The sequence below is a fragment of the Talpa europaea genome (assembly GCF_964194135.1).
Source record: "Talpa europaea genome assembly, chromosome: 1".
In the NCBI taxonomy this organism is placed as follows: Eukaryota; Metazoa; Chordata; class Mammalia; order Eulipotyphla; family Talpidae; genus Talpa; species Talpa europaea.
Window position 1 is genome coordinate 118,281,391 of NC_140073.1, and position 18,143 is coordinate 118,299,533.

At 37.4% G+C, this 18,143-nt stretch overlaps 1 protein-coding gene across 1 annotated transcript in view; it reads right to left on the bottom strand.

The window, feature by feature from the left end:
• Window positions 1-2,947: 2,947 nt before the first annotated feature.
• Window positions 2,948-18,143, bottom strand: part of FRZB (frizzled related protein) — a gene marked incomplete at both ends in the record, with an annotated part of 33,146 nt that continues 17,950 nt past the window's right edge. The window contains 4 exons of the mRNA XM_084229568.1: window positions 2,948-3,064; window positions 5,983-6,046; window positions 6,685-6,889; window positions 10,787-10,852. Of these exons, the coding sequence (XP_084085694.1) occupies window positions 2,948-3,064; window positions 5,983-6,046; window positions 6,685-6,889; window positions 10,787-10,852 (452 nt within the window). The remainder of the gene's footprint in view (window positions 3,065-5,982; window positions 6,047-6,684; window positions 6,890-10,786; window positions 10,853-18,143) is intronic.

Here is an 18,143-nt window from a genome sequence, read left to right on the forward strand (position 1 = left end):
TATTAAAATTGTATGGGCTTGGAAAGTTAGCACCTATCAGAAAGACCTATAGAGAGGCACTAATAAGATGTATTTGTGTTATGGCAATTACAGAAAATCTTGCAGTCAAATTAGAATCGTGACCATCATAATAAAAATATTGTCATTGGGCCTCCCTGGTGGCATAAGGGGTTAAGATGCAACCTATGAAGCTGATTGCAGCCATTGCAGCACAAGTTTGATCCCCAGCCAGGGAGATACACACATGGCACAGACCTCTCCTGACTTGCCCACTGCTCCCCTCAGCAGGCAGATGGACTTTTTTAAGTCCATCTGCCTGTTCTGTCCCCCACTCTGTCTCTGGTGAATCCTCTCACCCCACTCACCTCTAGCCTGTACCCCAGTTCTTACATGCATAAATAAATCTTAAAAAATATATATTTTCATCACCCAAAGTCTGCATGTAATTATTAATGAAGATGTTATAACTATCAAACACAAATCCTAAATGTACTTTATTAATGGACCTTATACCAAAGAGGCTTTAAGATAACAGAAAGCATCCCACAGATGACAAAACCAAGCATTGCATATACATAGCCAGTGTAGAAGTTGGCCAAGAAAACATTGCTGAATCTGAGACTGTAGTCCTCTTTTTGCTTATATCAATTGTATATGGATTGCACATAAATTGTTTCGAATTTCTACATAAAAATTATTGTTCTACCTCCAAAAAAAAGTGCAGAGGCTGAAAGCATCTATGGCTTTCATTGTAAATCAAACTATTTCACCATATACATTTCTCTTGCTATGCTTTGCAAGAGTTGATGATATCTGGATGGAGACACCAATCTCTCTAAATCTTGTGCCGTCGATTCTTGCCTCTCTTCCCACAGTGAACATGAAGAGGCATGAGGAAAATGGGATGGTGCGTAAAAGCCCTACATGCCAGTCATCAGTCCTTGAAGCTCAAGTCAAAGCATAGACAGCAGGACCAGTGATTCTGAGGTGCAGTTCACCCACTGTGCCTCTTCATTTCTACCCTATGACACCCAAATTCACCCTCTATGCCACAACAGCAGCATGGAGAGGGTCTCCCTGGGGGCTTAAGGGGTTAAGTCTCAGCATTATGAAGCTATCCTCAGCCACTGCAAGCAAGAGTTTGATCCCCTGCCAGGGAGCTGACCCACATGGCTCAGCAGACCTCTCCTGTCTCCCTGCTGCTCCCCTCAGCAGCATATTTCAGTATATCTGCCTGTTCTGCTCCCCACTGTCTCTGGTGAATCCTTTCACCACCACCCTCCGCACCCGCACCTCTGGCCTACACCCCAGCTCTTGCATGCATACCTAAAAATAAATCTTAAAATTAAAAAAAATAATAAAAAACAATAGCATGGAGAAAATGTTATACCCAGACTAGCCATCTGGGAATAAAGCCCAAAGGGCAGATGTTGGAATTATCTGAAAGCAACCCCGTGGCAGTTCCAGAGGTTATGTAGTCTTCATGAAAGCAATGGTGGAACTCTCCTTTTGGAACTGAGGAACTTGTTGGAGTTTGGGGGTCTGTCAGAAGGCAAGATGTTCTCTTACTTACACAAGAGAATTTAGATGAATTATCATTTGCCATTTTAAGAAGCTTTTGTTCAGAAAAGATTTTCCTTCTTGCCTGGTTGTCCTTATGGAAGGAAACAGTACCAATGGGCTTCACAGCTGTTATATTTTTAGCACCATAGCTTAGAAATTTGGTTCTACTGATATCAATTATGTAAATTGAAGGCAATAAGACTTGTAGATGATTGGCACAATTATATTTAAGAGTCAGAATAACTTCTCTCTTCTAACAACCATAATTTCTTTTATTAGACATTTTGCTGAGCATGAAACATCCCAAATCCAAATACTAAAGTGCAGGCCTGTGCCTAGGCCTGTCATTCAGTCCAGCTTGGCTGTGAGTGCACAGACACACACATGAACAAACACACACCCACATCAAAAGAAGAACCTTGCACATTTTATGCCCTGCAACTATAGCATTTTATAGAACTACATACCTTTTTAAAATAACATGCCGGTTCACATGCACACATACTTTCTTTCTCTGGTCAATGCAGCAAGTCAGATTTATTTTATTTAAAAGAAGAAAAGAGATGTACACCAAAATGGCTAATTTGAGGACGCAAATTAAACAGAACTATACTGACAATAGCAGATGTCTAGTTGTAATTCACTTCCTTAATGCTGATTAATATATTCATAATCAAATGAAATGTATTGCCAAAAGAAAAAATGCTACTGTTAACACCCCAGCAGCTACTGGTTTCAGCTGTGCTTCTCAATCAGGCAAAATGTTCTTTCCCCAACTCCTAACACTACTTTGTTTCCTGCCAATCTTGAAAATAATTCATCTTACGTGTCGTTCCCTCATAAATGCTTTCCTCATAAATGCTTGATTGCTTTGCCTGTGTGGCACTTGATTTCAAACTGCCATCCCACCTTTATACACATTTAGAGTTCCTAAGTGTGAGAACGCCCCCAAGGCAAAATGAGGCTGTAATTCGATCAGTAGAGTATATTTTACAGGGTATCTTTGTTTACCAGAACTCTCTCTGTGCATCCAATATTGCATTCCCCATCCAGACAAGCACAGAATGGTAAATTAACATGTACTCCAGCCAGAGGCCCTGATACCAATGTGTTTAATTTATCATTATTGCAAAGAATAAGTTTCCCATGATTAGCGAAATAGAATACATATGTTTTAAGGATCTGCACCCAAACCACAAAAAAGTTGGGGGACTGGGGAAAGGAAAAGAAAAGCAGAAAAGAGAAAATAGAAGTAATCAGTTACCACATGATTTTTTGTGGTAAACAATAGAATATGGCGTGCAATAGTGCAATTTTCTCTTGCTAGTCCAGCAATGCAAGTCTTAGTAGGAAATCCACTGATGTTCTTTCTGCATTTCAGGATTTAGTTGCGTGCTTGCCGGGACTGAGAATTCCTGCCAGACTTCTGACTCTGCGTGGAATCACTATGGCTAGAATCGCTTTTACTCAGTCCAAGATGACGGAGCTTCATATCCCAGCGCTGTGAAATTGAGGACAGAAAATGGTCACAGGTTCCTATCACTGAGGTCATCACATCTATTTCTTTAGCTATTAGGCAGTCAGATTTCACAAGTATTTTACAGAAGACTCTCCCAAAAGTATAAAATCCATATCCCAGAGTGACAATGAGATTGATGTTGTATGAACACAATTCTTTGACTTTAAAAACTCAAAATTGATAAATCAGTCATGCTTTCATATCAAACTGCAGCCTTAAAATTTCTACATTAGAAATGGTGCTACAGATGTCTATTGATACCTGGGGGTTATTTCCTGAAGGAACAAACACAAGTCTGACATTTCACAAGTGATCAACAGAAAATAGAAGATTTATATAAAGAATTTGGAGAATAGACCATTTTTTTCATCTTTCTTTTTTTATGACATGTTAGAACATAGCCTTTTAAGATCTGTAGGATCTGAGCAGTGAAAAAAATGCAAATTTCTCTAAGTAATATCTACCAAAATTTTCTAAGTAATGTCTACACACAAAGCAGACAACTCATTCTAAGTTTTAATAACCACAGTGAAGTTTACTAATATTCCTATCAGCAATGTCAATAATGCTTACAAAATGTAACAAAAGGGGATTATATTACAAGTATAAAAGGTAGTGAATAAGAGAAGAACTACAGCTGTATTTCTCAAAGATCAATAAAAACAGATACAACCTGAAGGTCTTATGAAAACTTCACAATCTCATTTAGTGGGTCTGGGATGGAACCTAGCAAATTTTCAAACCTAGCAAGTTTCCAGATTATGCCAATATTGCTGATCCAGGGACTACCCTTGGATAACAAGAAGCTAATGTCAGATTGCCCAAGTTCAAATTCTATCAGTTACCATGCAGTGTTTCTTGAACTCACTATACTTCATTTTCATCATTTATTCATTGGACATAATAGAATTTGCTTATAAGAAGTTTGAAGAGATGAAAAATGTATAAAGGGCTTAGTACATAATAAATGATCATTTTCCATCACTAGATGTAATTCATTTTAGCCCATTTTATACCACAATCTTACTGTATTTCATATTAGAAAGCAGTCTGATTCTCAATTCCTCAAGCATCTTGATTTAAACAACCTGCTGTAACAGGCTTAGGTAAACAGCCATTTCCACAGCAAAATCACTAAAAGGGTTTTATTTTATTCTTGATATATCCACTGAAAGCAAAGAATCAGCTGAAAGTGGCAATAATTATTTTAAAAACAGAGAGTATTCTTTATAAGACTCTATTAAATTCTTAGATTGACTGGAAAGCAAAAGTAAGGATCCCAATAATTTTTAGTCAAAAGATTGTTTCTACCCTAGAGCTTTAACTGTCCATAGGCACATGAATTAAAATATTGCTTGTTTAATTCTCCCCATTAGCATGTCTAAAACCAGATTGAGTATATAAATGACTTCATAATACTAACTCTATGAACCCCTGCAGGAAGCAATGGAAAATGTTTGCCTTACTAAGAAATAAACAAACCACATGTCCTAGGTCTTTCCATGACATTGTTTTGCTACCAAAAGAGAAGTAGCAAGCTTTGTTACATGCTTTGCAGCAGGGATGTTGAAAGTTCTTCCAACTGGTACAGGAATTTAGGACAAATTCCTGTTCTGCATTAGCACGCAGAAAACCAAATTAAAAGAACAGTTAGAGATTCCACTGCACTGAAGAAGAGCTTTTTTTTTTTTTTAATAAACACCAAACTAATCGAAGAATGATACAAATAGAGAAATGCCACAAGTATGAGCTTAAAATACATCTCAATTTGACATTTGACAAACACACCAGGGAAAAAGAGCTCAGTGATGCAAAATCATGCCCTCTACATTTTTGTTGGCCACTTAAATTCCAATGTGTCTGCTGTGTCAAGTGCCAGATGTAGAAGATAAACTGCCCAGGGGTGTTTAACTTACACTGTAAATGTTTCCCAAGCTTTCAAACTCACAGAAAGAAGAGGATGTATTATGTTTGGTACAATTCCCACTGTCTCCTCCACCAGTGCTCCACCCAACACACCCAACACACACACACACACACCCAACACACACACACCCAACACACACACACACACACCCAACACACACACACACACCTTTTTGATTCTTTGCCCCTCTGTGCATTCTGCCCTGTGTTTCTTTCTTTGAAATAGATTTTGCTTCCTATAGTAAGAAGAAATGCAGCCATATATAACAAAGTAGATCACCGTGTGATTTTTTTTTTTTTGAATAAAAATGTATCACTTCCAAAATCCAAGAGTCATTGGCTTCAAAATAAAGCCAAGGAACTACTTTGGTCACATCTCTTACCTACAGATAAATAAGGCTGTACCTTGCACATAGGATACTGCTTCTAATTGTTTGTAGCTCTCCTTTGTGTTCTCCCCTTCTTTGGCTCACAGAACTACAATTTGTTCAAGCATTTCCCACCTTCTCTAGGAGCTAGTGGTGGATGCAGGATCCACTTAAAAGTAAAAATTGTTAGGGCACTTGGAAAGCTCTTTTTCATATCCCTTTTCTTTCTCCCTGGAATGCAGGTCTGAAGCTGGAGGTGGAACCTCCATAAACATAAGTATGAAAGCAACACTCTTAAAAGTGGTAGCAAAATAAACTAGGATCTAAAGGCCTAGGGTAATGTGGAGCCATGCTAGCAGGACTGGACTAACTTCTCAATACGAGAAGTTAAACAACTTTAATCTCTGATATACATACCAAGAACTCCCTCCTTACAAGAAACGGGCACTAAAGAAAATTTGGGCCTTGGAGTTTTACCTATTACACATATAGCTCAGGTTTTAATATTTGTCATGAGTTGAAGGCAGTTATTTTGTTTAAATGCTAAAAGGTTATTTTCCTACTTTTATTTTCTATATATCACTTTAATGTAAAATATAGACTCACCTTCACTTTTTTACCAAGTCGGTCCTTCCATTTCTCAGCAATAGAACCTTCCACCAACAGTAATCTGTATTTTTAAAGAACCAATCATTTTTGAAAAATTAAAATAGGTTACTGAAAATACCAAAATCACTACCAAGAATAGAACAGCAACATTTTCGAATAGTAATTCTTAGCTACTAGGGAGTCATGAACACCTTTTAAGAAACAAATGAAACCATGATTCTCTTCCCAGAAAGGCATATCCATAAATTGCACACATACACTTCTCTATTCAATATGTGAAACTGAGGGACCCAACTAACAATTCTCTGTGATCTTCTAGCAGACAGACAGATCCTAACCTAAGAATCTCAGAGCAAGAGCTCTAGAGAAATGCAATAAGAGAGGCAGGCCTCCCTGGTGGCATAAGGGATTAAGTCGCAGCACTATGAAGCAATCCGCAGCACAAGTTCAATCCCCAGCCAGGGAGCTGACCCACATGACACAGCAGACCACTCCTGTATTGCCTGCTGCTCCCCCTCAACAGTGTACTTCAGTAGATCCACTTATTCTGCTCCCCACTCTATCTCTGGTGAATCCTCTCAATCCCCACCCCTCATACCTCTGGCCTATACCCCAGTTCTTGGATGCATAAATAAAATAAATCTTCAAAAAAAAAATAGGAGAGGCATAGAAATTACTCTGAATTTCAAAAAAGCATACCTGGAACGTTCCTCATCTTCATAGCCCATGATGATGTATTCCTCATTAACATTAAGAGGAGGACACAGGCAGCCAGAACTGGTGTAAAGGTTAACAGTGTCTCTTGGAATGTTTACCAGAGAAGCTTTTAGAATCTCCTTCACCTCGACAACCGCGGTCACATCATGGCACTTGGTCTTTACCTCCTTAACTTTAGCCCGAATGACTGTCAAAAGACAATAGAGCTGATACAGTCATGTGATACAAAATAGATGTCCATTCAGGACAGATAAGTAGGCTTCTTCCTAGTCAATTCTTAACAACTTGATGCTTTAAATGAACAAAGAGGAAAAGCCAATCAGATACTTTTGCATTAGATGGCGATAAACACAATAAACAACACAATAAAATAAAAATAAAATAAAATTAAATAAAATAAAAATAAAATAAAAATAAAATAAAATAAAATAAAATAAAAATAGAGGAACACAATAAACAACAGACCTGCCCCTTCCGTTCATGCACACAGAGACGTGTGTGAAATGCAGACTCCCCTGGATGTCATTGTGATGAAGGCAACCAGATAACCAAAGGTTGAATAAATCTGATAAAACTTTCCCCCAAAATTTCATTTTGGATGTGTTTAAATGTTTATGTACAGTTTCAATTGCTGCCAGCATTTAAGTGGCATTAATTTCATAATATGTGAGTACCTAGCACTCAACTATGCCTTGTTTCCCTGTTAGCATTCTTCTATCAGAGGTCTAAAAAACATTCAATTCAATTGCAAAATCAGAGTGTTTGACTCAGTTTTGTTTTTTCTGTATTTCTCTTTTTTTGGAAGAGTTAAATCCTTTAGATTCCTACTTCTGGTAAGAGTGTTTTTGTTTGTTTGTTTGTTTGTTTTAAAGAGGAATTTGAAAAGATCTAAGAAGAAATAGACATTTTTATGTCTATCATTAAAAAGCCAATGGTTTTTCCCAAGCAACTTCAGTTCTCTAGTTCAATATTCAGGGATGTTAAGCAGAGAAAAATACAACGTATTCAAATGAACCCACTTTTTAAAAAAACCTCTTAGGCACATATCTGCAAACCACTTCCATCTGAGTCCCTTCCCATGTACTTTAGGGGTTTTAGACTACAAGGGAGGGAATGTAAAAAAGCCATCATGAAAATATAAAGTCAGTTAATAAATCTTCCCTCTCATCAATGCCCCAATGCCATACAGGAACTTAACATTCCAGCGTTACAATGGGCACTTGATAAAAATTAAGTCACTAACTCTAAAAACTTTAGAACCAAACCTCATTTTTGCTACACAAGTATTTCAATCATCAGAAAATTTATTGTCTCATGTTTGAGCATACCAAAGCTTTCCCTGTTTGGTGAGCAAAGGAATCTCTTCCTATTAGTGTTCTCTCTATTCTGTATTTTAACAAGAGATAAGGCTGCCCTTTCTGATATGTCACTTGGATAAAACAAATGATAAATTCCGTATCCCAGCCAGAAGACATATTTCTGTGTCCTGGCTTAATGTAAAAGTGCATATAGCATCCATCAGCAATTAGAGATTAGTGAACTGTACAAACGTTCTCAAACTAATGATTTATTTACCCAGTGTGTCAGTATTTTCATTAGAAATTTTTAGACATGTACCTACTCCAAAATAAACATCCCTCTACAAGACTTACTTTATTTTTGAAATAATTTCGTTAAATTTCAAGAGCATTTACCTGAATTAATCTGAATAAAGCAGAAGTTTTGTTGCATTATTAATTACCCCCAGCCTCACTTTGTTTTTACATACAGACAGGAACACAAAGACACATACAGACATTTAAGAAAGATAAAAACATATTTTGAGATTGAAAATAGTTTTTTTTTTCAGTTTTTCCTTCTGTTTAAACATTTGAATGTCTGCCTTCACCATAGAATCTTTAACAAAGCACCTCATGAAAATACTTAACCTATAGGCAACCTCGTTAATTGTTTTACTATGGAAAGAAATGGTGTCCTTTGCATTAATTGTGATCTATGTACCAGTGTATGTTATAGATAGGGGTCAGCTACTTTGTCTAAGGTTGTCTTTCCATGACTTACAGCTTTTAACAAAAATAGCATCACCAACCATTCATTGTATGATGAAGGAAGTTGGATAAAGTAAAAAATGATAGGTAAAATAAATACAAACATAACTAAATTTCCCATAACAAATACATTTTATTATGTGTTTGTTTTTAGTATAACTAAAAAGTTCATATAACATTTTTCAATCTAGAAAGCTTATCTCCCAATAATTAAGCCTCCCCTTTTCCTGTGATTTTTTTCACATCAATTTACAGAGGTATGGGTCTTCAGATAAGCAACCTGGTATTAAACGTCTTTGGAAAGAAAAACCTAACCTTTCAACTTTGGAAAGTGTGTCTATCATTGTCTGAAGTAACTAGATTTCTCTGAAGATGAGTTGTAAGCAAAATGTAAAAACATATTCCATTCAAGAAAATCGTGGGAAACTAGGTGCATTTATTTTAAAGAAATTAAACTGATAATTTTCTACTTTATATTTTTTAATACACACTATTTTCAAAGATATGAAAAATTACTCTTACAGAGTTTTACCTATTTCTCCCTTCTGGTTCCCCAAAGGAACAAAAGTGGAAATAAATCTGTACGGGGGAGGATGCCTAACTAAAACAGGAAATGATAATGGTAGCATTTCAGGCACAAATACCTGAGATCCCTCTCAGGTTGGAGGCCTCTACCTTCCCTGCTGAGTTTAGGATAAATGTCCTATAACCTCTAAAATAGGACATGTAAGCTCAATAACACAACTCATTTTAATAGCAAAGTTCCCTTTAAACATCTAATTGCTATGTTTACTCATTGACTTGACATCAAAAGTCTATTGCAGGGGCCTCCCCGGTGGAGCAGCAGTTGAGCGCTGGGTTGCGAAGCTGCCCGCAGCCTCTGAGCACTGGTTCGATCCCTAGCTGCTCCCAGGCCACCGGAGGAGGGTCCCACATGGCGCGCAGACCTCTCCTGCCTCCCGCTGCTCCCTTCAGCAGTGTGCTTCGGTCCTTCTGCCTGCTCTGCTCCCTGCTCTGGCTCTGGTGAATTCTCTCACCCTCCCACGCTTCTGACTGTACCCAGTGCATATAAATAAATAAATAAACAAACAAATAAATAAATAAATAAATAAATAAATCTTTTAAAAAAAAAGAATTACAGAAAAAAAAAGATTTAAAAAAAAAAGTCTATTGAGATAGGATTACCTTTATTGATTTATAGATACTGGGGGGGGGAGATAAAATTTCAATGTAATATAGTAAATATTAATTTGTCTCATCAACTGCAAAACTATTATTTCACCATTCTAAGTATAATAGCAATTGATATAAATATCTGTAGAATGCTTGTGCCCAAAAGTACATTATTATAACTTAGGTTCAATAATCATTGGTAAAATCAGACTAGGAATACATCTAACTAAGGGAGAAGCTGAGAAAATTACATGAGATGGTGTATGGAAACCACCTAGTATTGCACCGCCCCAGAGACAGTGTGCCTTTTCTTTCTTCAGTTAGATTTGTCAGCTCCATTTGTATAGTAGCTCTTCAATTAATATTTTATAAGAATATCACATTTCTAGGCCAAGCTAGATAACAAAACATTTCCTTAATTGAATACTAACAATTTCCATGTTGCTTTCCAAATCTGGCAATGTTTTCCATTAGACAGACTCAAGAAATCAAATTTGACTCCTTCCTTCACTTCCCCCAGTGATGGTAAAACACAGCTGATAACTCATTCAAGGCTAAACACTCATGTTCAACTCCTCTTCAACCACTCAGAAAGGGAAGAGTCCCTCCTATCTAATTTGAAATGTATCTCATGATTGGATGGTTCTAAGGTGCCATCAATGCCTTGTGTGCTTCAAAATGAAGCATTTTTTTCAGGAATTTTGCACATGAGACATTTTCATTGTTGAGGCTAGGAAGCCTTTGCTCTTAGAAGTTGTCTTTATTTGTTTTTAAGCCTTATTCTTAAATTGTTCTATTCATTTACACAGACACACACCCTTTAAACACAGCAGTTTATAGGTCAACCATGAAGTTAGCCTTACCATAGTTGTAATTGTTTCGGAAATAGGTCTTCTGTGTAGCTCTAATAGGCTTACACTTGCAGCGTTCTGAAAGACAACATTTTAGCAATAAGAAAAATTTCAACATTAGCTTTTTTTAATTCACATTTTTGGAGTAAGATTAGATACGAATTTGGTGGGTAGAAGGCTCTTACCAATGCTCCATGTCTCATTTCTTATGCTCATAAACACCTAATCTCCAACAAGCCCCACAAATCCTGTGAAAACACTGTCACTGCCATGCTTGAGGAGTCGTGACCCCAAAATCCTAAGAAAGATATGTTTGATGTCTATGGAGGCAGAACCAATGTCTACTGAGAGGCAATCATAACTGAAATACCCTGTGGAGCCCCACCTGCATCCATACACATTATACAAATTATACACCACTTTTCCAAAAGTAGTTCCTGGATAGAAAAGCAAACTCAATGAAATAAGCATGTGTTGTTATAACCCGGTAAACTTAGGGAAACTCTTAAGAGAAGGGGCCAGAAGCCCCTTTTCTACAGGTAGAACAGCTGCCATTTAACCCAATGTTATTTTTATACTCATTGGAGGAAATTATTATATATGTATGTTTTGAAATGAAAAGTTTCTTATCTTTTAAGAATCTGGTGGGTAACCAGAACACATTTTATATGTAACACAGACATGTGTAATAAAAGTTCAAATTAGCCTGAAAATTTTGGTATATAAAATTAAGTCATTTAACCTTTGGAGAGTGGGTTACTCTATCATTTACACCTGCTTAGCTAGGAAACAGATCAAATATGTACCATAATCATGGTAAATTGTCAATATAAAATAGAAAATATTATGCAATGCCCTTAGAGAGCATTTTCAGTTATGGAAGGATTTCTTTGAAATAACATCCCTGAGAAAGCTTCCTTACAAATTAATTGATATGTTTCTTCTATTTTGACACAGAAAAGGAACAAAGAATATATGAATCAAAGAAAGGAGGCCAACAACAAAAAAACTGTTTAAAAGTATTTGATGTTAGCATAGGGACTGATAAAAGGCAGAAGCTTTTGTTGACAACATATTGTGTTTTCTAAAATAAATTTATCAAAATAAATGTTATCAAAATTTATCAAAATAAATTTATTTATCAAAATAATTTTTTTTGCACTTAACTTATAAAGTAGCAGTCCCAAGGAGGGTAGCACCCTTACTACAGCTTTCAAGTTCTAGAAATAAACATCTCTGTTAGGGATTGATGTTCTACTAAGCAGTAGCAACAAACTGTCTCTCTCATCCGTAAAAGAAGTGAAGAGTTTCTTAGTGCTACACACAGCACTTTATTTGTCCTAAAGATAATTTTAGCACAATCTCTGTGGAATAAAGATTTCAATTCAATAAATTACGGGTACCATTAGTTCTGGTTGCTATTTTGAAGATGAGACCTCAAAACGAACTTTTTTCCCCCAAGATTTATTTTATTTATGCACACAAGAGCTGGGTATCGGCCAGAGGTGTGAGGATGAGAGGATTTACCAGAGACAGAGTGGGGAACAGAACAGGCAGACCGACAGAAACACATTGCTGAGGGGATCAGCGGGCAAGTCAGGAGAGGTCTGCTGCACCATGTGGGTAGCTCCCGGGCCAGGGATCGAACTTGTGCTGCAGTGGCTGCTGATAGCTTCATAGTACTGAGACTTAACTTCTTGTACCATCAGGGAGGCCCCTAAAACTAACTTTGTTTTAGTAATACATATGTTTCCCCATTTGAAAGACAGTGGAAAATTACATACTCCTATTGTATAGCTTTTATTTTGCATCAAACATGACACATTTTTTAAAGAGAGTTTTTTTTACTGATGTAACATTGGTTTACAACACTACATGTGATTCAGAAGTTTAGAATCTCACCTCTTTAAATGTATGTATGTCACCACACCACACCTGCCACCAATGCACCCATAGTCCTCCACCAGGTCCAATGGGCCTCTCCACATTTGTTCTCCACACTCCCCAGTCCCCCCAGTCACCTTAATTCTACAGACAGATTTCTAGGGTTTGTTATTTGGTCTGGCTTTAACTAATTGTTTGTTTTGTGTCTTTATATTCCACATATAAGTGAAACCATGTGACATTTGTTGTTCTTCTGACTTATTCATTTAGCATAATCCTCTCCAGTTCCATTCATATTGTTGGAAATGAAGAAAGCTCATCTTTTTTTTATGGTTGAGTGGTATTTCACTGCGCAAATACGCCAAATCTAAAGAGAAATTCTTGAGACCATTTATGATGAAATAGTCTCAAACTTCCTAATAACCTTCACCCATCTAGAGATATGAACTTGTGCTCTTTGTCATTTAAAAATGAGTATCTATTAAAAATAATATATGTAGATAAGTTATCTACATAGCTACAATTCTTCAGAAATTACACTTGCTTTCATAAATTCTTAACAAAATTAAAACATCACTGAATTGAGTTTAATATGAAGTTGTTACCATATCACTTTCCTTGAAGTATATACAAATGGATTCCATAAAACTTCCCAGGCACAGATTTTTCAAAAATTGTATCATAAGGTGGGGCCTCCCCTGTGGCGCACCAATTGAGCACTGGGCTGCAAAGCTGCCCGCAGCGTCTGCAGCACTGGTTCAATCCCTGGCCTCCGGGCAAGGGCCCCACCTGGTGCGCAGACCTCTCCTGCCACGCCCACTGCTTCCCTCAGCAGTATATTTCGTCACTCTGCCTGTTCTGTTCCCTGCTCTGGCTCTGGTGAATTCTCTCACCCTCCTGCGCTTCTGACTGTACCCACTGCTTGTATAAATAAATTCAAAAAAAATTATATCATAAGGTAAGCACGATATTAAGTAGTCACATGGCACTGTATATACAACTATATATATATATATATATATATATACACACACATACACACACAGCTAGACTATTTTTTTCAATATTATAAAGAAAAAGACTTTAGTTTTTAATTTTATTTTATATATTTTTTACATTTTTCATTTTTGTACAATGTATGCATTTTCATCTTGGTTATAGTCCCCATACAATTCTCACGCCCCCTTGTTTTGATCCTACTCCCTTCTCTCCCCTGCCCCACCCCATAGTGAGTCTCTGGTTTATAGTTGCTTGTTAATTTTGATTTTTACTTTATTATAGTCTTTTTCCTGATCCCTTACTTAGGTTTTCTAAATTCCTGTTATGAGTGAGACCCTCCAGTATTTTTCTTTTTTCTTTCTGGCTTATTTTGCTGAGCATGATCCCTTCTAGCTCCATCCATGTTGCTGCAAATTGCATGAATTTATCTTTTTTGATTGCTGAGTAATATTCCATTGTGTATATGTACCACATCTTCTTGATCCAGTCATCTATTTTGGGGCATTTGGGTTGTTTCCATAGCTTACCTATTGTAGATAGTGCTATTATAAGCATATTTCTTTTTTTTTTTTAAAGTATTTTGAAATTCCATATTTATTTATTTATTTATACATACAAGCACTGGGTACAGTCAGAAGCGCGGGAGGGTGAGAGAATTCACCAGAGCCAGAGCGGGGAGCGGAGCAGGCAGAAGGACCGAATTACACTGCTGAGGGGAGCAGCGGGCGGCAGGAGAGGTCTGCGCGCCATGCGGGATCCTCCTCCGGTGGCCGGGGAGCAGCCGGGGATCGAACCGGCACTGCAGAGGCTGCGGGCAGCTTCACAACCCAGCGCTCAACCTCTGCGCCACCGGGGAGGCCCTATAAGCATATTTCTTAATAGTTAATGAGCTAAACAGTTATACCATCAACATTAAACTTTGTTCATCCTCACTGTACTTATTTCTCTTGCCGGTGCCACTCAGAGGGGTAATGCCATACTACACATGTGAAGTGCTTTCTATGCTTCAAACCCTAATTCTTAGTATAACCAAATATCTAGTTGGAGTAACTAGAAATTCATTAAAATAACAGAGTGATGGGAAGTGGAATTATTTATTCCCAAAGCTCAAATATGAAAGAACTTCCTTACATTTATTCATGCTATTTCCCAAGCCTTCATATTTAAGGGTATTGATGAAAAGTGCATCTTGGATCAATAGTTCTAGAGAGTTATCCCTCTCCTAAAATATTCGTATTCACATCTATATATAGTATATATCCCCAAAGCCCAAGGGAATTGCAAAGAATCATAAAGAAAACACTAGACATATCATTTATTACACTTTTGGTTTGGGCCACCCTAAATTAGACAACAAGACCTCCTTTTTCTTTACAACCATAGTTCTGAGACTTCCTATTGGGTTATTAGCATTACCATCATTTCCACTTTAATTCACTAACAATTTTGCTTCCCAGCTTCCCAAAGGCACAAAGTTTTTAAATTTTGTCTTCTATAGTGGCAAAACAAAACCAATTATTTATTCAACTTTGCACAAAACTGTTAAATATTGATCTTTTTTTTTAATTCCTGTATTGAGAAGCAAAACCTATAAAGGAACTTCCTTAGTGCATTTCCTAAGAGGGAAAATATTTAAAGGAGCTGACTGTGACAAAATAAGTTGAGAATTGTCAAAGAGGTCTTCCAATGAGGGAAGGTCTTATTATTAGCAATTCACTTGCCTCAAAATGTAGAATTAAATATAACACTGAATTATGGAACAGCATGCTATCCTGAACTCCACAGGCATCCATGTGCCTTCACCAGCAAGCTGTCTGTGACAGATCTGCCTCAACTCTTGCACAGTTCTCTGACCCATTCTCCTAGCATCAGTGATCTCCTGCTTCACTGCTCATGAAACTGCTGTTTATTATCCTAGTACAAATATGAGTTTGCAAAAATGTCCATGCCCAGAGCCTCACAGACCTTGGTCTAAAATTCAGGGGAGATGCTTTCCATTGGACCTCAGTGACTGAATCACAAACAGCCTCATTGTCGATACAGTGAGACTGCTTATAAACATAGTTCGGATAGGAATGTGATCATACTTCTCTCTAGATTTTTTACTCATAAAAATTTCATTTACTGAAAACTGAACAGAAGTATAATAGTATTTTTAAAGGATCATATGATTTTTACAAGATTAAAGAATTTTAAGTACCTGATATGATTATGAAATTTGATTTTCATCGGACCTTTCCTATCTAAAGCAACCATATTTGAGTTCAATCTTAGGTGTGATACAACATTCTGACTAATGTTGACCTTTGTTTGAAATCAACTTCCTTTGAGTAAAGACTATAATTAGTTTTTCCAGATCCCAAAATCTGTATAGACATGTACCATCATTTTGGAATATCTACTATATAGGAGCGAACATTCCTCTGCTTTTTTCTAGGAAAAAAATCTGAGGTCTATGTGTAGGATTTACTGCCAAAAAGGTGGGATAGAGAAAATACACTCTTATCTGTGTTAAAATTTCCAGTGTAATTCTATCAAGACTGACTCTAGTCAGATCAGAATTGAAACTATTTTAATTTGCACCAAGTATACTATCAGCTTTATATCCTGGCACTTGACCTTAGAGGCCCACTTGTCCTCTTCCCTCCATTTTAAGTCAGGAGTAGACCACAAATTTTAAAACATATGTAAAAAAACATTTTTTATGATTCAAAAATCTATATCCTTAGCTTTAACTTCTTTGCTAGATGTGTTTTTTAAAAGATTTATTTATTTATGCATATGAGAGCTGGGGTATAGGCCAGAGATGTGGGGGGTGAGAGGATTCACCAGAGACAGAGTGGGGAACAGAACAGGCAGATTGACTGAAATACACTGCTGAGGGGAGCAGCGGGTGAGACAGGAGAGGTCTGCTGCACCACATGGGTCTGCTGCTCCATATGGGTTTCTCCCTGGCCGGCTGGGGATCGAACTCGTGCCTGCAGAGGCTGCGGATTGCTTCATAGTGCAGCGCTTAACCCCTTGACCATCAGGGAGGCCCTAGATGTATATTTTTAACTGCCTGTCAGAGGTATCTATAAGTATGTCTTTAAGTAATTATAAATATATATTAGCATCTATCACACCATGAATCTTTCTTCAATGGAAATCATCTTTTCTGTCTGGACAGTCTGGGAATTTCCATGCTTCTCTAAATATGAACTTGAAAAGGGAATGAGAACTAACACTGTTGAGTCCTTTCACTTACCTACATATCAGTTCATTCATCCTACAATTAGTTATCATGTATTTTCTACGTGCCAAGCTCTGTGCTAGGTGTGTAAGATAACTGCTGAGCAATATGGGCAATCCAGAATAGAACACAGACATTGAACAAATAATTACACACAAAATAATTTATAAGCATAGGTGATGTATACTATGAAAGTACAATGTGCAGTTAAAGCATTTAATTTGAGAACCCTAACTATTGATATTCAAAGTCCCTGAGGTATGGGTCTCCCTGGTGACATACGGGTTAAGTCTCAGTGCTATTACAATACTCCGTGGCCTGAGTTTAATTTCCTGCTAGGGAGCTAACTCAAAAATGGTGCAGCAGACCTCTCCTGCCTCACCCACTGCTTGCTCCCCTTAATGGTATACTTCAATAAATCCACCTATTCTGCCCCCCACTCTTTGGTCTCAGGTGAATCCTCTCGGCCCCCGCACCTCTGGCCTACACCTCAGTTCTTCTCAAAAAAAAAAAAAAAATTTTTTTTAAAAACTCCAAAGTCCTCTGATGAAAGGATATATACATGTTTAAAAACTGAAAGATGAGTTGTAGTGTAGGCAGGAGCTACATCTTCATCTATAAGCAAACTAAAACTCCAGAAAGGAGAGTGAAAAGAAGCATCCAGTCCTGAGGGATGTTTAACAGGGGAGTTAAAAGCTGAAAGAAGAGGGAGTTGCAAGGAAAAGAAGAATAAAGGGTCCATTGAATTCCACTGAGAAGAGGAGGATGGGACTCTGAACAAAGAAGCAAACAGGACTGTGAAAGCCAGAGAGACACTTCATTCACTAGACAGGAAGAAAAAGGAAAGAGGGGCGCTGATGTCAAGAGGTTTGTAAATCTGTTAGTGGGATGATGAGAGAGTTCCTTCTGATGGTTTTTACTTTCTCACTGAAGGAAGAAGTTAAGTCACAGCTGTGGAGGATGAGGGGTTGAGAGTCAGGCTGTGGAAGTGATCAGAGAGGAGAGAAAGTTTAAAACAGTTATTGAATGGGAAGACAAATTTTCTAGAGAAACAAGTTAGGATTGTTAGGCAATCTTGACTGTGTATTTGAATCTTTTTTTAAAGATTTATTTATTTATGCATACAAGAGCTGGGGTACAGGCCAGAAATGCGGGGGTGAGAGGATTCACCAGAGACAGAGTGGGGAACAGAACAGGCAGATTGACTGAAGTACACTGCTGGGGAGCAGCGGGCGAGTCAGGAGAGGTCTGCTG